The sequence below is a fragment of the Balaenoptera physalus genome (assembly GCF_965194825.1).
Source record: "Balaenoptera physalus genome assembly, chromosome: 6".
Lineage (NCBI taxonomy): Eukaryota > Metazoa > Chordata > Mammalia > Artiodactyla > Balaenopteridae > Balaenoptera > Balaenoptera physalus.
The window spans coordinates 107,607,652-107,627,618 of record NC_138885.1 but is presented as its reverse complement, the minus strand read 5'-3'; the positions used below and the strand labels follow the sequence as shown (position 1 = coordinate 107,627,618).

The following is a 19,967-nucleotide window of genomic DNA, read 5'->3' as shown; positions in this document are numbered from 1 at the left end:
ACAGGAAGGGAGGGCAGGTGGGCAGTGTTCAGGCCTGAGAGGTGGGCCGGTTCTCCATCCTGGCAGAACCAGGCGGCTGGGGTTGGCTCGCTGTTGCGTGGGCGGCTCAGAGCCACTCCCCCACTCGGCCCTTGTCTCCCTCCACTGCCCCAAGGAGCTCCCCCTGGCCTGGAGAGGGGGCTCCGGGGGAGTGATCCACGGGCCCAGGCTTCCCCACCACTTGGGTAGACTGTTACCCCAGGCCTCTGGCCTGATTGTCCCCAGCCCCTGAAACACATTTGGGTAGAGCAAACCTGTGGGGAGACGTGTGTGTGTGTGTGTGTGTGTGTGTGTGTGTGTGTGTGTATGTGATAAACCAGTCCCAACTTTGCTAATTTTAGCTGCTGTGGTCCGTCCAGTCCTGGGAGAGGGGTTTCCATCGGAATCTCCAGCTGTCCTGATTTCCCCATCCAGCTCTAATTAGCAACGTGCTGGCTGGGAGGGGACCTGAGCTCACATTCTGTTCTTCTGCGCTTGTATTTTTAACTCTGTTTTGCACAGAGAGAACTCTCAGTCACTCCAGTCCTGGTGTGGGGAGCGGGGTTTGGGGGGGGAACAGGTGTGGGGTTCCCCTCCCCCTCCCATTCTCTGGAGAAGTGTGTGTGTGTGTGGGTGGGTGGTGGGGGACGGTGGCCCCTCGTCCTTTGGTCTCTGACCCTCTGTGGTGTCTGAGGCGGCCGGGCCCTTTGACAGGCAGCCGGCACTTTGTTTATGTGTTGTGTGTAAGAACATTCGGCTAGGGGTGTGGCAGGGCTGGGCTGAGAGAAGCTGGTCTAGGCATGTCCCATTTTATTTTTGGTCTCATCCCCACCTCTTACTGTCCGGTCTTGTCACTCACCTCCAGCACCTCCTCCCCCTGCTCCCCACCCACAGAGGGGAATTTCTGCTGACCCTGAACAAGTGACATGCTATCTCCAGGCGTTGGTTTTCTTGTTGGTGAAGGAGAGAAAGGATTCTCTCACATGCTCCACCCTCAATGCCCCGTGCTCAGGGAGGTAGGGAAAGATGGGGAAGGGAGCAAAGATGAGCTGGCTTTGCTGGGCGCCTCTCCCAGGCCTGGGGTTCCTCCTGCTCCCTCCTCACACCTGTCGCCCATCTCCCGCCCCTGCAGGCTCTTCGGCTTTGTGGCCCGGAAACAGGGCAGCACCACGGACAACGCCTGCCACCTCTTTGCTGAGCTTGACCCCAACCAGCCGGCCTCCGCCATCGTCAACTTTGTCTCCAAGGTCATGCTGAGTGCCGGCCAGAAGAGATGAACTCTCCCCTCCCCTTGCCCGGGGCCAGGGCAGTGGGGATGGGTATGTGGGGAAGGGACCTGTGCATCCTGACCATCCTTGAATCCAGAAGGAGGACTTTGGGCCAATTTTGGAGAAGGAGAGAAGAAAGTGTAATGTGGGGAGAGGGAAGTGAATTGAGCGGGGAGGGGGAGAGAGAGAGAAAGAAGGAAAAAGATGGAGGAGAATAACTCAGATTCCCCCAGGGAGATGGATACTGCAAAACCCCCAGAGCCTCCAAAACTAACCAGGTCCACCTAACTCCCCCTCCACCCTCCGAGAGGATGGAACTCCTCAAGAGAGGCAGAATGAACCTCTCTGGAGATCCACATTTTGGGGGGAAATGGAAAAGCTCTTTCTTCCTAACCCAACTGCTTTGCAAGGAGAAATCCTGTCAAGAGAATCTTTTTCTGTCCACCTCTAGGGTAGATCACCAAACCAAAAAGAGCCACCATGGGACATCCAGTGTCGGAACTTTTGCTTTTGAAAGTATCTCAGACCTGAGGCCCCTAGGTCTCTTTGCTCTGCCTCTGATGTACAGTTTGTGGGTGTCTTTATGGGGTGTATATATGGCCACACCCACATCCTCACACACTGATTTCTGTTTGCCTCTCAGCTTGAACTATAAACAGGTATACTTGTCCGTGTCCCCTGTGTTTGCACACACAAGTGCATACTGTCCAAAGAAAGTTAGAGTTGGGGGTGACAGGACAGCAGGGAGGGGGCATAAGCCCTCTTCCCCAGGAACACCCAGGATTGTGGGTAATGGACGCTCTCTTGGTCCCTGCACCTGCTCTAACAGCCTTGGGTGCCGCCAGCCCCTTCTCCTCAACAGAGACCGCCACGGAGTGGGTCTGGCCACGCTGCAACGTTACCCCTGATCTGCCTCCACCAGGAAGCTGGAGCATTGGTTTGAGGAGATGGGGACTTGTGTGTCCGTAGCTCTGGGGAAGAGATCCCTCAGGAAAGGAGGCTGTTGAGCTGTAGGCACCTTCCCCCGAGGCGTGTGGCCCAGCCTCGGGGTGGGCAGGTGGCTCCCGCCAGCTCCCAGCCCTCGGCCCCTTCTTGGGTTTCGTGCCCCAGACCAGCCTTTCTCAGACTTGCTTATGTGCATGTTGCCTTTTTGGGTGCTGGCGATTGAGCCTTCCTGCTCTGCCCTACCCTGTTCCGTCCTGCAGGGTCCCCATGTTGGGGCTCATCCTGGGAACCTGCTTCTACAGGCCCTGCTCGGCGAGGCCCAGGAGAGACCCCTGCAGTTCCTGTGCTCCCTCTGCAAGGGATCGGGGGTCTGGCTTTTGCTGGACTGCCTAGGGGAGCTGGTCAGAGTTGTGGGGGATGCTGGCTGCACACCACCTGGCCTGCCTACGATACCAAAGCCTTGCTCTTCCCCCTTCTGCCTTGGTTTCTCCCCAGAGCTCAGCCGCCGTGGAGCAGAGGGCAGAAGGCACACATTTAGGCCAAAGGGCTGAAAGTCCAACTGGGCGATTGGGCACTCCCTGACCACCACCCAAGTGCTCTAAGCCAGATGGAAAATCCACCAGGACTCCATCCTTGAGTAGCTTCTTAAGCCTCTGGGTTCCCTAGAGAGAGGCATTGTACTGATATATAAATATATATAATATATATGTGAGACATACTGACAGATTCTGTAAGCTAATAAAATATAAGAAAAGGTTAAAAAAAAAAGAATAGGTAAATTGACAAGAAGTATTTATTATTTCCCCATATAGCTTTATTGCCTCCCTGGCATAATCCAGTCCCCACCCCTCTCTGTACCTATAAGTGAAGCCTGAAAGGTAGGGGCCTTTATCCTTGGAGCAGTCAGGGGTCTCCTTGCCCTGGCCTTGGCCTTCCCTAGACTCTGACTAGGGCTCAGCGGGGAGGGGGTACACGTGTTCCATCCCCTTCACCCCCCTTATTTTTGGCAAGCTGGGCCCGGCTGTCAGCTCCCAGAGATGAGGGCTTAGCAGCCCGCCTCCCTGCAGGCCCGAGCGGGTGTGTGAGCCTTCAGGGGACACGGGTGTGTGTGGTGGGCGTGGGTGATGTGTGCGTCTTGTATTTTTTTTCTCTTCCAAGAAGCTGTATCTGTGTGGGTGTTCTGTTTCAGGGAGTTGGAAAGGAGAGCGTCTGAAGATGGTGGGGAGTAGCCCCCTGCTTCCCAAAGATTGAAACCTTGTTCTTGGTGACCAAGACTCCCCCAAAGGGCTCTTCCTTCTGAGACTTTCAAGCCAGACACCGCGATCTCCCCTCTCTCATTCCCTGCCTAACCCCAACTCCCTTCCCAGACAGAAGAGGATATTCCCACCCGCTTCCTTTGTAAATATCTTAATCTCCCACTGGACATCCCGGGAACTCTCTCCTCCTGGTCTGGATGGCCGAGCAGAGCATCAGACCCTTCATGTGTGTCTGGGGTCAGCCTTCACACGTGCTTTCCCACCGCCCACCAGCAGCCCACCTCCCAGGCATGGCCAGCCCACCCCACTCAGGCCTGAGCCATGTGTGACTCTGGGAAGGACTCAGGAGATGCTGGGGAGCTGATCAGCTCCCCCCGACCCAACATCCTTCTGGAAAGAGTCCGTTTCCGAGAGTGGGGCCTGTCCAGAAGAACGATGGGGAAGGGTACCCCAGTCTCCACCGTGGTCTCACCTTTGGGTCAGACACTGCTTGGGATAACCCTCCCGTGTCTCACAGGTTAGGCCCGTGCACCTTGCACACGTGCGCACATACACACAACCACAGCACTGCAGTATGTTCTTGCCAAAGATTTCCTTTAGAAGAAAGCACTTTTAATAATTATTGTTATTATTGTGTAAATGTTTATCCTTTTTTCTCCCCATCCCTCTCCCCAACCTTTTTTGCTGTTGTTTATTGTTGAATCTGTTTGTCAGCCAGGAGAGTGCCGTCTGGTCTTGAAAGTGGGCTGGGGGGTTGGGGATGGGAAAGGGTCTGGGAGGAGTTGGCAAGAAAGAGGCCGGAGGCCGGAGAGGCCTGGTCAGCTTGTGATGCAGGGATGCAGGCCCCAGGGAAGCTCAGGCCCCAGCCCCAGGCCCAGGCTGTGTCTTGCTGTGCATCTAGGCCTCTGAGGCAGCTGAGGCCTCGCCGTAGCTGCCCCGTACGGTGTCTGGAGGGAACAGGGGGCAGGGAAGTGACAGCCCTCCAATTCAGCAGGGAGAGAGGCCCAGCAAGGTCCCCGTGGCCCTTCCCAGATGGAGCGAGAGGGGAGGACTGGGCATGGGAATAGTGGAGAGGTGACCCCAGAGGGGAAATGGGGAGGAAGGGAACAGTTTGATGGAGCTCCAGGGCTGAGCAGATGCCCCTGCCCTGCGATCGTGGTGTTCTGGCTTCCTCCTCCAGCCAGGTGTTCCAGGGACAGAGACATTGTGTCCTAGGTTTGGGAAAGGCCCTTTGACCCAGGTCCTCATTGGAGCCTCTCCCGCAGCAGCTGCAAATGCTTGCGGACTGCCAGGATTCCTTCTTCCCTGGCAGGGTTTTGAGGGATCCCTGGGTGTGTCAGAGACAGGCAGGATGGGGTGGGGGGACCTGGTGGCTGTGTGACCATAAGAGGGAGCCCGAGGGACACGTGTGAGTCTCTGTAAAGGGGCTCCCGGAGGGAGATGAGTCGAACATTCTTCTGCCCACTCGGATGGTGGGCAGGCCCCTGGTGCCGCCCAGGGGTCTGTGGACGAGTCTGTACGTGGAACAGTGTCTATGGTCCCCTTCCCTGGGATGTTCGTTCATCACCCCTGCCTCCTGGGTCTTCTCCCCTGCTTTGGTCTTTTCCAGCTTCAGGATCTGGATCTGGGGGGATCCAGGAGGCCAATGCCCTTTCCAAGGGCTGCCTCCTGCCCCTACATCTCCCCACCCTTGGGATCCTTGGAGAGGCTGGGGGTGGAGTCCCGGGTCTACTTTTCACCCGGGTCGAGGCCCCGGAATCCTTAGACTGGAGTGCCCTGGCCAGTGGTAACACAGAACGTGTGCGCGTGCGTGTGCAAGTGTGGGTGTATGTGTGTGCGTTTTTTGCTTGTCTCTTTAGGGAACTTAGGAGTTGGGTTGGAGGTGGTTGGCAATGGGATGTCAAGTTCACTATCACCCAGCGGCGAAAGGAATCGGGAGGCAAGGCTTGTAGGGCCCCTGATTGGGGGAATCTCAGTGTCGGTGATGGTGGGGATCAACCACACGGGGTGACGCTCCTCTGTCCTCAGATGCTGAAGTGTTGGAGGACCTCTGTTTATTTCCCACACCTGGACTTTTCCCAGCTGTGAGGTAATTGTAAAGGGATAGCCCACTTTTGTTTCTAATCAGTGTTCAACAGCTTGAGACTCTCCTGCGTGTCCACGTGTGGCTCATGTGTGTGAGAGAGCACATCTGTGCGTGCTTGCTGTGTTTCCCCAACTCTCCCCTCTCTGACATGTCATTCAAAACAAAAGTAAGAAATTCCTCACCTCCATCCCCTCCTGCCTCCCAGACCCTCTGCAGGAAAAACCGAATAACCCAGCATCTCCTGATCCCCTGGCTGTGTATTTATATAGATGGAAATATACTTTCTATTTTGTATCATCGTGCCTATAATCTCTGTCACCTTGTATAAACCCTGATGTATGCTACTTACCCTGGATATGAATGTATTGTACACTGATGCTGTCCCACTCCTGTACAGCTGCTTTGTTTCTTTGCAATCCATTGTATGGCTTTATAAATGATAAAGTGAAAGAAAAATCTGTGCTGTTAACTAGCTGTGTTGTTTGGAAAGGGGATCTGTCAGGTCTCCAGTGGGTAAAAAGGGGCCTCACCCAGGCTCCGGATATGTGGTGGGCTTCAGGAATGCCGGTGGGGGACGACTCACCCCAAATCCTCCCAGGGCTTCCCTACTATCCAGGTCTTGGGTCTGATTACAATGAGTTTTTCATCTGGACTGTTTTAGCTAGAAGACAAACTCAAATCAAAATGGTTTAAGGAAAAAAAAAGGAATTTAGTGGCACACATAACCAAGAAGTCCAAGCACAGCTGGTTCCAGGGGCTCAAATGGCAGAATCAGGAATTTGTCTCCATTACTTGCTTCTGAGTTGGCTTAATTCTCAGGCAAGCTCTATCCCAGTGGTGGTAGCACCGGATGCTCCAGAATACGGCCACTCGAGGCTCCAGGCTTTCATCCTACCAGTAAAAAGCTCTTTTCTCCCAGTGCTTTCAACGAAAACCTGGGACAAATGCTCCAGAGGCAGTCCCTCTGGGGTAACACTGTTTTGCATTTTTGAAAAGCCTCTTTCATGCCTGGCTTAACAGAAGCCAGCTGGATTCTCCTATCTGCTCCTGCATTCCCTTTGTTGTGCTATCACACATATGTACCTGTGCAAAACTCCACCATACACTCGTGGGAAAATGAGAGTGAAAAAGACAAATAACAGCTTAGTATTATTAAGAAATTAGTTTCGATAGTTGTTACTTTACACAACCTCTGAAAGGGTCTCAGGGATCTCTGAGGTCCCAGACTATACTTTGGGAACTGCTGCTCTGAGGGACAGACACGTGAAGCACAGACACCCTGCCTGTGATGGTGGATTAACATGCACTGCACCTCTACCGTGTGCTAGGCTTCGTCCTGCCTAATCTTCCCAACGAACCCCTGAGGCAGGTGTTGTTATACCCAAGTGACAGACAAGGAAACTGAGGCTGTGAGAGGTCACATAGCTTCTAATTGGCAGAGATGATGCTTCTCACTACTAGTGACAGCTGGCATTTAGCCCACCTGCTAAGCGCCAGGGACGGCACTGAGCACGTGTGTGTATTTTCTCATGCGCACACATCCAGTGAGATAAGGGCTGTGTTCCTGTCTTCATTTTATGGAGAAAGAAACTGAGATTCAAAGGGGTTCAGAGAATGCCCGAAATCACAAAGTTGCCAAGGGGCAGAGCCAGGCTATGAACCCAGGCGAGCTGACTTCCCAGCTCATGCCTCTTCCTCTGCTCTCAGGGTTTGCACCAGGAGGGAAAGACAGACTGATGAGTGATGGGCAGGCAGGAGAGAAAACTGACGGCATTGGTCAGACAGGGATTCTAGGCCTGGGCAGTGGTGCTGGCTTCCTGGGGAGTGGCCCAGGGCTCCTGCTGTGTGATGGGGGAGGGCACAAGCAGCTGTGGAGCGATGTGGCTACCTGAGGCTGGGCCTGGTGCAGGGGATGAGAGAGGTAGGTCTGTGCGCTGGGCTGATCTAGCCTGGCTTTGAGGGAACTAAACAGTGAGGCAGGGTGGGGGCCAGCTGTGCTCCCAGTGCCCGGAGGAAGAGGAAATGGGCTGGAGCTGCAGCGGGAGGGGTAGGAAGGTGAGCGCTTATGACCCATCTCAGTACCCTGAAGACCCGAAGGACCTTTGCATTTCTTGTAAAAAGTGTGGTCCATGCGCTGTCAGTGTCCGCATTGGTGGGGAGCTTATTAGAAAGGCAGAATCTCTGGTCCCACCTCAGACGTGCGGATCAGAATCTGCATGTTAACAAGACCCCCAGGAAGCCTGCGCAGGCACTGAAGTCCGAGCAGCCTGGGTGGGTCTCACACAACTGGGACTTGACCCCAGGGCTCGAGATGCTGAGCCCAGACCTTGCCTCAGCACCTCCTGAAAGGTCAGGACTGCAGTGCTCTTGTCTGGGTCTACACTGGGGGTGAGCGTTCCTAGGCCTCACCTTGGGGCCCGCCCTGCTGATGGGGTTCTGGGGTCTCTGCAGAGACCGGGGCCGGGTAGGGGTGAGGCCTGGCCCTGGCGAGCAGGAACTCCTGTTGCAGCAGATGGACATGCAGGGTGTAAGCAGAGTCCTGCCTGGGGAGAGGCAGGAACGTCAGCTGAGGTGAGGGCAGGAGGGGCATAGGGGTGGGGCTGGGGGCCGGAGGTGAGGAACCTCACACTGGGTCTCAGACTTGGCTGAGAAGTACCCGAAGCCTGGATCCCACCCAGAGGTTCCGAATGGATTGGTCTGAGGACCAGCGGGGGCGCTGGGGTTTTTCGTCTCTCCCCAGGGATTCTACAGGCAGCCAGGGCACAGAAGCACTCCTTAAATGGACTCTTCCATGGCAGGTGTGTGTGTACCGGAGACAGGGAGGAGAGCAGAGTGGGGAGAAGTCCCCCCGGATTGGCTTGGGCTTCCCCACGGCCAGCCCTTCCCCATGTCCCTCCTTCTCAGGGCGGGAGAATGCTGTCCAAATGTCCCTCCCCTGCACCCAGCCCGGGCTCTACCCAACTGCCCTAAGGGCCAGTGTTTCTAGGGGGCATGCCCTCTAGGGCCTATAGACAGACAATGGTGCGAAGGGAAGGGCCTGGAGAATCTAACTCCTGGGGCTCTGGAATGCCTCCTCATCGGTGTTAGATCAAAGTCTGCCTTCTTCTATTAAAGAACTGGATTTTCCTCATTAGTTGGTGAAAATGCTATTAGTCTTAGCAGTTTCCAAGCAGTGCAAAATAGGGAAAGGATACGGCTGCTTATAAAAACACCGACAGTTAAGTGTAGGAACACACACACACACACACACACACACGCAGGAGACCTGGCCCCTTGGGCTGTGCTGCGTCTCCATTCCTTCCTCCTTCCTGCTGACATTCTGTTCAGGCCCAGGGGTGCCGGGCCAGCAGGGGGACGGGGCTGCCCCACAGGGAGCCGACCCCTGACCGAGCTAATTAGCAGAGCGGCATGATCAGAGGTGGGAGAGAGTGCACTTCCGTGAGTTCTGCGGGTCGGACCCACTGGGAGGCCCGGTGCACACGGCACGTGGCACGTGAGCAAGCTGCGGTCGGTGGAGAAGGGCCCGGGAGAGCTCGGCTTGGAGAAGAGATGGCGCGGGGAGGATGGGATGCTGGCTGTCCAGTGTGCGATGGCCTCTCTTGGACGAGAGAGTCAGCCTTCTCTGGGTGTCACACTGTCATAGGTGAGGGCCACAGGGAAGTCAGAGGACAGAGGGCTGCTGGTAATGAAAGGGATGCTTTGGGAGGGGTGAGTTCCCTGTCCCTGCGGGTGTTGGAGCGAGGACTGTAGAAGGCCCCTCCCAGCCTCCATCCTGGGCGCGGCTGCATGCTCGGCCTAGAAGAGCCCCCTCTTCCGGCCAGAGCCGGGAGTGCAGACATGGCTGGGCCCTGCCGCCGGCAGATGAGCCTCCTCAAGGTGCCCTCCCTCGGAGCCTGCTGGCCTCAGAGGCAGGCTTGGCTGGGTGTGGTTCTGGCTTTGCTGGGATCTCAGGAAAGTTTTTTCCCTCTCTGGGCCGAGTTTTCGCATCTGTAAAATGGGCTAACACCTACCCTGGAGGGCTGGTGTGAGGATTGAGGCCGCATGGCATGGAGCATGGCCCTTAGTCTACTACTGGGCTGTCAGCCCTTAAGGAATATGTATTTCCCCCTTTTCTTGTGCCTCTTGCCTCCTCCACTGCATTTTCTCAGGCCTCTGGGGAGACTTGGCAGCAGAGAGGACTTGTAGCTGAAAGCCTCCCGAACGATATTGATCTCGCTGGCTCCTGACTCCAAACCACAGTGCTTGGGGATGGTGGTACAGCCGCCTCCATGGCTCCAGCTTTTATGGGGTTTAAAGATCATCTCTGGTCATCGAGACAGGATGTCCAGGTTCTGGGCCCCTCCTCTCAGCCTCTGCTCCATTCCCTGACTGGTCCTGGGAAACCTCACATTCCAGGGTGAGGTCCTGGGAAAGTAGGGGGTGCCCGTAAGGTCACCAGCCCCCTGCCCCCCTCCAGCACCATATCCTGCCTGAGCAGAATCTGACCTGACAGTACCACGGCCCTCCCTCAGGGTACTCAGACTGGTTGGGGATATCAAGAGTGGGGCAGGGGTCCTTGAAGAGGGCAGGAGACCACCAGGAGAGAAGAGGAAAACCTCACAGCCATGGAGACCTCAGGGCGACCTTGAGTAAGTCAATCACTCCATCAATTAATTAATTCTCCAGGTATTTAAATGCGCTGGGCAAAAGGTACATCATGCAGCAAGAGTTTGTAAATGGATCTGGATGGTCTGGGGAGAGCAAAGAAAATGTCCCTTAGGAAGTGACACTTTCTGAATGTTAAGGTCCAAAGGGTGAACAGAAGAGGATCTGGGCAAAGGGGTGGAGCAAGGTGTTTCAGGCCGAGGGAATAGCATGTGCCAAGGTCCAGGGGCAGGAGAGGCATTTGGGTCTGAACCCTTGTACCTCCCCTGCATAGCACTTTTTTTTGGGGGGGGTGGTGGGTAGTACTTTTGACAGTGTCACTTGACACTCCTTTGGAGGCCAGGTAGAAAAGTGGTTATGTGCACAGGCTGTGGTGTCAGACTGCCTGGGTTCAAATTCTAGCTCCATCCCTACTAGTTGTGTGACCTTGAGCATGTTCCTTGCCCTTGTTGTTTCCACACCTGTAAATGTGAGATGGTAATAGCAGTACCTGACTCAGGGGGCTGTGGTAAGAATTGGGAGTCTGCACTTGTAAAAGCAGCTTGGGACAGCGCCCGGCCACCAGCAGATGCTCATACATGTTAGCCGGGTTTACCACTTATGTATTTAATATTTTCCCCCTCCCTCACTCGACTATAAAGTCCCTAAGAGCAAGGACCCAGGTCTGTATCTGAAGCCCCAGCACAGTGTCCTGCATGTTGGAGGCCCTCTATCAATGTTGGTGGAAGGAATGAGGTAACGGCAAGGTCAGTGTAGCCCCTGGAGCTGGGGGTTGGGGGGTGGGGAGGGTGAGTTAGGCGGGGCTTATTCGGTCATGTGAAGCATCTGGTGTTTGCTGTAAAAGCAGGGGAGGTTTTTGAGGGTTCTTCATCAAGGGGGTGGTGGGATCAGGTTGGCATTTTGCAAAGATGACTGGGCTGTTTCAACATCTATTGAACCCCAACTATATGCTAGATGCTGTATTAGGTGTTGTATTAAGTGTTATCTCATTTATTTGTTGATAAAATGACCCTGGGAAATAGGTGTACAGCTAAGGAAATGAAAGCTTAGAAAGATTAAGTAGTTTGCCCAAGATCTCATAGCTGGAAAATTCTACATAAATGGACTTAAGATTTCTATAGTTCTGTATTATTTAGCATATTGATTCAGCTTCTATGACAAGAGATTTCAAATGACCAAACACTTAAATGTGATAGAAGTTGGGACGAAGTGAGAGAGTGGCATGGACATATATACACTACCAAATGTAAAATAGATAGCTAGTGGGAAGCAGCCGCATAGCACAGGGAGATCAGCTCGGTGCTTTGTGACCACCTAGAGGGGTGGGATAAGGAGGGTGGGAGGGAGACGCAAGAGGGAGGAGATATGGGGATATATGTATATGTATAGCTGATTCACTTTGTTATAAAGCAGAAACTAACACACCATTGTAAAGCAGTTATACTCCAATAAAGATGTTCAAAAAAAAAGTTTGGATGGGAAGGTAGAGACCGGGAAAGAAGGCAATTTGTCCTGGAAATCTAAAGCCCCCTGGGGGTGGCCTTTCAGGAGAAGCTGCCTGATACCTAAGCAGCGGTATCAGCAGGTGTCAGTTGGGGAGAGAGAAGCCTGCTCTCAATGACACACCTTCAGTTACTAAAGCCTGCGAACTCTATCCCACGTGGAGATAAGAGAGGTGAGAACCGGGTGAGCTGCAGTGTTAGCCTTTGTGTGGGCTCCGGGTGGCATTACAGCCATCTCACTCACTTTCTCTTCTCGACTTCCTGCTCCAGAAGCTTGCCCGCCCAGCCTCTAATAACCCCAAGTCGTGGCCTGCTGTTGAGGAGACTGGCTGGGCCAGGTAAACAGGCAGGGAGGGAACAGACGCAAACACCAGAGGAGGGTGCTGGGCGCTCCTCTGGACTCGCCGCAGGGGGCAGCCCCGCGGAGCCTCTTCCCATCTGTCTAGCGCCTTCATTTTTCCCTTCCTATCTGCACTTTCCTTCTTCCTTCCCTGTTTTCTGTCCCCTCCTGTCCTGTCTCCCAGCGGCCCCTCCCAGTCCCCACCCAGTCGAGCCACCAGTAGACAGGGCTTTGGCTGTAGCTGCTGCCGGTGGTGCCTCTTGGGGGATGGAGACCAGGGGAACCTCCCTTCCCAGGGACCTCTGGGGACATGAGGGGCCTAGGCTTGGACGGGGGAGAGCTGAGGGAGGACTTTGGAAAGTCCAGCCCAGGCTAGGATTCTCCAATCTGCGTGTTTTCTCCTCCAGCCTTATATCCACACTGGGGATGGCTTCTCAGCGCAGTAGTGGGCCTAAGGCTCCCTCCAGTGGCCAACAGGGGCACTGCAGGCACTCGAGGCACCTTCTGGAAGGTCACAGTGGGCAGCTGGCTGAGCCAAATTCCAAGGCCTAAGGGACGCGGTGGGTTGAGAGCTGGAAGCTGAGAGTAATCGGGCACTTAGAAGCAGGCTGTTTATTTTTATTTATTTATTTTTTAAAAAAAATAAGTTTATTTATTTATTTATTTATTTATTTTTGGCTGTGTTGGGTCTTTGTTGCTGTGCGCAGGCTTTCTCTAGTTGCGGCGAGTGGGGGCTACTCTTTGTTGTGGTGTGCGGGCTTCTCATTGCAGTGGCTTCTCTTGTTGCGGAGCACGGGCTCTAGGCACGCAGGCTTCAGTAGTTATGGCTCGCGGGCTCTAGAGCACAGGCTCAGTAGCTGTGGCGCACGGGCTTAGTTGCTCTGCAGCATGTGGGATCTTCCTGGGCCAGGGCTCGAACCCGTGTCCCCTGCATTGGCAGGTGGATTCTTAACCACTGCGCCACCAGCGAAGTCCCAGGCTGTTTATTGAAAGCTCCAGGGGAGTGGCGGGGATGGAGAGCTGGTGACCTCTGTTCCCAGCATCAGTTACCCCTCCCGGCAGATTGGAGCTGGTCCCGAGCTTCTTCATGACTTACCTGGGGTCAGGGCTGGAGACCACACAGGTGGTCAGTGGTGGCAGGAGCCAGTGAGGCCCTGGCCCCAGGGGGTGGCCAGTGGAAGGGGCACTGGCTTAGCAGCCAGGAGATTTGGGTAGACTAGGGGCTGGCCAAGAGAACTCCCCTCTCAAAGCCTCCGTGCCCTCTTCTTTAATGGGGCCTCTGGGACAGGTGATGTCTCTAGGTGTCTCCTCACAGCCCTGCATGACCCATCCCCGTGTTCTTACTCCCTGGGTCTGCAAGGCCAATCTGTCCAACCCCTGCAGCCGGCCCGAAGTCCACCCTCTCCGTCAAGCTGGCAAGCAGACGAGTGTCTCTCCCAGGCCAATGATGCAGCTTTCTGTTCTCTTTGCCCTTTAGAATGATCTGACACTCTGGAAGTTTTCTTCTGCTCACCCTTGTGTCCCCTCCTGCGCGAGCGCATTTCTGGAGAGTCCAGCGCTTAAGAAGACAGAAAACAGCTGCTTCCCGTCCTCAGGGTTCTGGGTCTGAGAACCAGGCATGAGGCATCTGCATCCCCTGGACTTGTTTAGTTTACTTCCTTCTTCTTCTCAGTCAATGACCCCCATGAAGAGAGTGAGAATAAGCATCTATATTTCTCTCCAGCACTCTCGGGCCTCTGATCTCACCACAGTGCCCCAGGTCTTCATGAAAGAGAAGCTGAATCTGATGGAAAGGAAAAATAAATGGATGAGTGAATAAACCTGTTTTGCCCAAAAAGGAGGGATGGTGGGTGCCTTTGCCCATGCAGGACCAAAGCTCTGATAAACCAGCTGGGAAGCAAAGATGAGAAAACTTCTCCTTTCACTGGCATGTGAAACACGGAGGAAGAACGTAGGGTTGGGGAGGAGCAGCCCTCAGGTCCTCGCAATTGGAGCCCGAGTTTCAGCCCATGATCCCCAGGCCAGTTTGCCCTCTCTGTGCCTCAGTTTCCTTGCCTATAAAATGGGACGGTAATTGACAAAATTATGTGCATATTCATGATTATATATGTAGAGTGTCTAGCCCTGTGCTCATGTGGAATATTGGGAGCGAAGTAAAATTTATTGACTGCCTACGATAATGGCAGGTCCTATGGGAGATGCACAGGATCTCATTTCACAGATAAGCAAACTAAGACTCAGAGAAGGTGACAGTTGAATTAATGAGGACGTATGTCTATCGGCTTCTAAAGATTGTGAGTCTATCTAGAAAGGTGTAGATGTGGAGGGGGCAGGAGCCTGCTGAAGGTAGGGTCCTGAGAAGGCAGAAGCCTTGTGAGATCAGAGAAGAGCCAGAGGGAGGGAGGGAAGGAGGGAGGGAGGGAGACAGCAAGTATAGTGCTTACAGAAGAGACTCAGGGCTCATATGACCTGGTGACCATCTCATCTCACTGCACCCTTTGCAAGCAAGACAGCCGAGCTCAGAGTGGAGAAGGGACTTTCCACAGGTCACTTGATCTCTTAGAGCCTGGCTGGTCCAAAGAGCCAGTGATAGAGATCCTAGAACAGTCACCAAGAGGCTGGTAAGGCCAGACACAGTCTCTAGGATGCATCTGGGAAGAATCCAGGCCTGGCCATGGATGGCACAGGGAAGCAGGCCCACAGAGGGAGTGGGGACACCCTCAAAGTGGGGGTGGGGTGGTGGGAAACCAGAGGGTCAATATGGGGTCCTCCTGCCCAGCTGGAGCCAGGAGAGCCCCGAGACAGCACTGAGGGGGGAGGGGTCACCTCCCGCAAATCTGGAGAAGCTGGGGATGCTCCAGGACTCAGTAGAAGAGAACCAACCTCATGGGAATGCAGGGAAGGTGAAGCCACAGAGAGGCAGCTCAAGCCCAAGGACGTCACAGTTTAGTGTCTGAATCAGCCCAACATCCAGCTGTGGCCACTGAGGCCAGTTGCCTGGTCCAGAATTCTCTCCCTTTTTAGAAGAGGAAAGTGGGCATTCGGCCTCCCTGCTGCCTCTGCCCTGGGGAAGAGGTTGGTTTTAAGAATGGGGGCCGTGGAGCAGGGGTTCCCAACCCCCGGGCCGCAGACCGGTGCTGGTCCGCGGCCTGTTAGGAACCGGGCCACGCAGCAGGAGGTGAGAGGCAGGCGAGCGAGTGAAGCTTCATCTGCCGCCCCCCATCGCTCCCCATCGCTCCCATTACCACCTGAACCATCCCACCCGCCACCCCCGGTCCATGGAAAAATTGTCTTCCACGAAACGAAACCGGTCCCTGGTGCCAAAAGGTTTGGGGACCGCGGCTGTAGAGGAATTTGAAAGGGGATGTCGCCCCCTGGTGGCCCGTGGCAGTGGTACTGCGAGCCGAGGCTGGAAGGCCAGAGGAAGTGCCTGGGGCAGCCAGAGCTTACTTGATGAAATACTTTTGAGCTCCCCCTAGTGTCAGGCTCCCTTTGTGAGTGAGGCCCAGGAACAGGGCGCATGGGGGATAGAGTGGTGGCTTTCAAGAGTCAATGTAGTGAGTGTGGTTTTCTCTGGAGATGCTTTGGGGCTATAGCAGGCACACTAGAGTAGTGGTGATGGTGGGTACAGAGGCACAGAAGGATGTGTACTGAGCTCCTAGCAGGAACCGGGCCCTGTGCTAGCCACTGAGGATGCAGAGATGGACAGGACCTGCTCCTTGCCCTCCACGGCCTACGCAGGACTCAGATGAGAGACCAGGTGACGAGGATACCGCCATCCCAGGATGGAGGCACACAGTGGTAGGGGCATAGCCATTTCTCCTGTGGAGGAGTTTCTGGCCTCTCTCCTCACCCCTCAGTCTTTTTCATGTCAGGACGAGTGACTCATCGGGTTGGGAGTTTGTAAGGAGAAATCGAGCAAGTTGTCCAGCTCCTTCTGCTAGCCTTCTCTCCCTCTGAGCCAGTCTGTTCTCAGGACATTTGCACTCCAGTCTCCCCCCTCACTGGCGAGGGCCCTGTCCTGTGCAGGGGCCTGTGGCTGTTCAGCACTGCTCATGTCTGGGACAGGAGGCTCTAGTTTTGAGTGATATATGAACAGTTCTTGTGGCCATGGATCTAAAGTCACGTTCTTCAGTCAGCTCTGTCACTAACATTTTGGTTTTCATCTTTAGGACTTTGGCCAATCTCTCAGTAGCTTCTGAATTCAGGTGTGGGGAGAGGATGTTATTTGTTGATTCTCTAAAGCAGTGGTTCTCAACCAGGTGTGGTTTTGCCTGCCCAGGTGACACTTATCATAACTGCGGTGTGGGGGAGTGGTGCTCCTGGCATGTAGTAGAGGCTGGGGATGCTAAAAAAAATGTCCTAAAATACACAAGACTGCCCCTCACAACAAGAATTATCCAACCCAAACTGTCAATAGTTCTGAGGTTGATAAACCTTCACCTGAAGCATAGAGAAACTAAAATAGAAATGTCTAATTCAGCCTTGTGGAGGAAGGTGTGTGATGTGGGAGTTTAAAGAAGGCTTCTGGAAGGAGGTAATATCTGGTTTGGGTTTTGAAGTATAAATTGGAGATTTCCATGCAGATGAAGAGTATAGAGGGGGACAGGTGGAAATATCCAGACAGCAGGAAGAGCGTGCACAGGCATGAGGGTGAAAGGCCATGGTGCCTGTGGATGAGCGTGTTTGGGTAGGGGTTGTGAACAGGGAGTGTAGGCTGTGGAGGTGGGCAGGGCCAAGCAAACTTTGCTACAGAGTACATTTTTATAAAGTATAGACAAGCATAAAACACATTCAGAGAAGAACATAAATGCAAGTGTATGTAAATGTAGAGCTCAATGAATTATTAAGTATATGGTGGTGTTTCCAGTTTTGGGCTACTACGAATAAAGCTCTATATACATCTTTGTACATGTCTCTTGATGTTCACTCTTATGAATTTCTTTCTGGGTGTAAATCTAGGAATGGAATGGCAGGGTCAAGGGGTATTCATATGTTCAATTTCAGTTGATATTGTCAAATGATTTTCCAAAGCTCTTGTAGGAATCTACACTCCTGCCAATAGTGAAAGAGAATTCCCATTGTTCTCCATCTCCATCAACACCTAACATCAGCAGTTTCTTAAATTTTAGCACTTCTGGGGTATGTGTAATGGCAGGCATTTGGTGTATTTTTTAAAAATAAGGTTTATTGATTATATAATTTGTATAACAGTAAAATTCACCATTTTAGGTCTAGAGGTCTATGAATTTTCACTAACCTATATGTTTTTGTAATGAAAATATGTAATATTTCCTCACCCCCAAAGTTCCCTTGTTCCTCTTTGTAGTCGATCCTCTCCTGTCATTCCCAGTCCCTAGAAACCAACTGATCTGTTTTCTGTCTTTATAGTTGTGCCTTTTCTGGAATGCTGTGTATATGGAATCATAAATTATGGCTACTTTCATATAGCAATATGTTTTTGACATTCATCTGACATATTGCATGGATGAGCAGACGGCTAATTGCAAAAGCAAGATGGAAACTATGGGAAAATCAAATGGAAATGCTAGAAATAGAAAATACGGTAACAGAAATGAAGACTGTCTTTCATAGCTAATTATAAGAGAAATGCAAATCAAAACTACAATGAGGTATCACCTCACACCAGTCAGAATGGCCATCATTAAAAGTCCACAAACAATAAATGCTGGAGAGGGTGCTGAGAAAAGGGAACCCTCCTACACTGTTGGTGGAAATGTAAATTGGTGCAGCTGCTATGGAAAACATTCTGGAAGTTCCTTAAAAAACTGAAAATAGAGTTACATACGATCCAGCAATCCCACTCCTGGGTACATATCCAGAGAAAACTGTAACTAGAAAAGATTCATGCACCCCAATGTTCATAGTAGCACTATTTACAATAGCCAAGACATGGAAGCCACCTAAATGTCCATCAAAAAATGAATGGGTAAAGAAGATGTGGTATATGTATACAATGGAATACTAGTCAGCCATAAACAAGAATGAAATAATGCCATTTGCAGCAACATGGATGGACCTAGAGATTATCACACTAAGTGAAGTTAAGTCAGACAGAGAAAGACAAATATATGTTATCACTTATATATGGAATCTAAAATATGATACAAATGAACTTATTTACAAAACAGAAACAGATTCACAGACATAGAAAACAAATTTATAGTTACCAAAGGGGAAAGGGAGAGGAGGGATAAATTAGGAGTTTGGGATTAACAGATATACACTATTCTATATAAAATAGGTAAACAACAAGGTCCTACTGTAGAACACAGGGAACTATATTCAATATTTTGTAATAACCTATAATGGAAATGAATATGAAAAAGAATATGTATATTTCACTTTGCTGTACACAAGAAACTAACACAGCGTTGTAAATCAATTATACTTCAAATAAAAAAATGTAAAAAAAAAAAGAAATGAAGAATGCCTTTGATGGGTTCATCTCTCATCTGTTTCTTTCCTTCTGTATCATAATTTTCAGCATAAATAGTGGGAAGAGACTCAAACAAGAAAAAAATGTGATGATAGGTTCCTTGGTTGTTTGTGTTTCTTAGAACACCATTGCCTTTTTCTGAGTTCAAAGCAAGTTCTGGTTCAAATGGAAGGTGTGGCCTCTCATGGCTGTCAGTGTCCTGCTTACCCAGCCATAGATATAACGTGCTTACCTCGTACTCACTTTTAGTCTTGCTGGATTCCCACGCATAGTGCATCCACTGGATTCTATGCTTGTGGGACATTGCCAACAGCTGTATGTGTGTGGGCAGCAAGGAATAGGGGACAAGCTTGTTGCTGAGTCTTCTACGCTAATGGGCATGCTCCATGGGCCCATTTGACTTGACTTACAAAACACAAGTTCAAAGATACACTCATTGAGAATGGCATGATGTTGACAGCAGAACATTAAAACAAGAATGGGGCCCTCCTGAGGGCAGGGCCCTCTGCAGCTGTATGGATCACATGCTCACGAAGCTGACCCTGGAGCCCTGCTCCATCCTTCCTTATCCCAGCCCTTCATCCAGATGGAACTTTAACTTTGTTTCTTTTTTTTTTTAAACTGAGGTATAGTTAATTTACAATATTGTGTTAGTTTCAGGTTTATAGCATAGTGATTCAGTTAGTTTTTTTAGATCGTATTTCATTATAGTTTATTACAAGATATTGAATGTAATTCCCTGTGCTACATAGTAAATCCTTGTTGCTTATTTCTTTTATGTATAGTCGTTTGTATCTGTTAATCCCATACTCCTAATTTGTCCCTCCCTCCCTCTGCCCTTTAACCATAAATTTGTAACCATAAATTTGTTTTCTAAATCTTTTAACTTCCTGTTTTTAAGTTTTGTTTGTTTGTGATTTCCTCTCCCATGCTATATTCCTGTTTCTTGATGATCAGTTTAAGAGAATATCCAGTCTTTTTCTGCTATGAAAGATGACTACTAACTCATATAATCCCAGTTCCTACCAAATCGTTACTTTTAGTTCCTCTTTTGTTTATTTTGCAAATTTATATAAATAAAATGCTTCCTTATTTCTTGGTACATAAGTTATAAAAATGTATCTTGATTCCCCAGTTTTGTAAATTGAGGATATTCGGGCCCATTTCCTTCACCTATTTTCACTTTTTGCATGTGTGTTTTTACTTACCATATCTGTTAGGGTGATACTAGATGCAAACACGAGTGAAACAAATATGTCTCAAGGACAATAAAGGTTTATTTACTGTTCATGTAATGGCACTGGAAGATGAATAGGTTGGCAGGTCATTTGTTGATTTAGTCTGATGGAAACCTTTTGAATTCAACGACAAATCAATGTGGTTTCCATGGTAATAATCAGCTTTTAAGCCAGCTGGAAGGAATACAGAGTGTGGGCAAGAGTTCATGG

General features: G+C 51.4%; 1 protein-coding gene and 1 long non-coding RNA gene across 12 annotated transcripts in view; both read left to right on the top strand.

Moving 5' to 3' along the window:
- TNS1 (tensin 1) overlaps window positions 1–6,031 on the top strand; it is a 230,354-nt gene extending 224,323 nt beyond the window's left edge. For all 11 annotated transcript variants that reach the window (XM_082467416.1, XM_082467421.1, XM_082467414.1 and 8 more), the window contains one exon: window positions 1,151–6,031. In XM_082467416.1, coding sequence (XP_082323542.1) covers window positions 1,151–1,295 — 145 coding nt within the window. In that variant the 3' untranslated portion in view covers window positions 1,296–6,031. The remainder of the gene's footprint in view (window positions 1–1,150) is intronic.
- Window positions 6,032–8,581: 2,550 nt separating this feature from the next.
- Window positions 8,582–18,180, top strand: LOC309662670. Its single transcript, XR_014264879.1, has 2 exons — window positions 8,582–10,201; window positions 13,537–18,180. It is a non-coding gene; the product is annotated as an uncharacterized lncRNA (long non-coding RNA).
- Window positions 18,181–19,967: the final 1,787 nt, after the last annotated feature.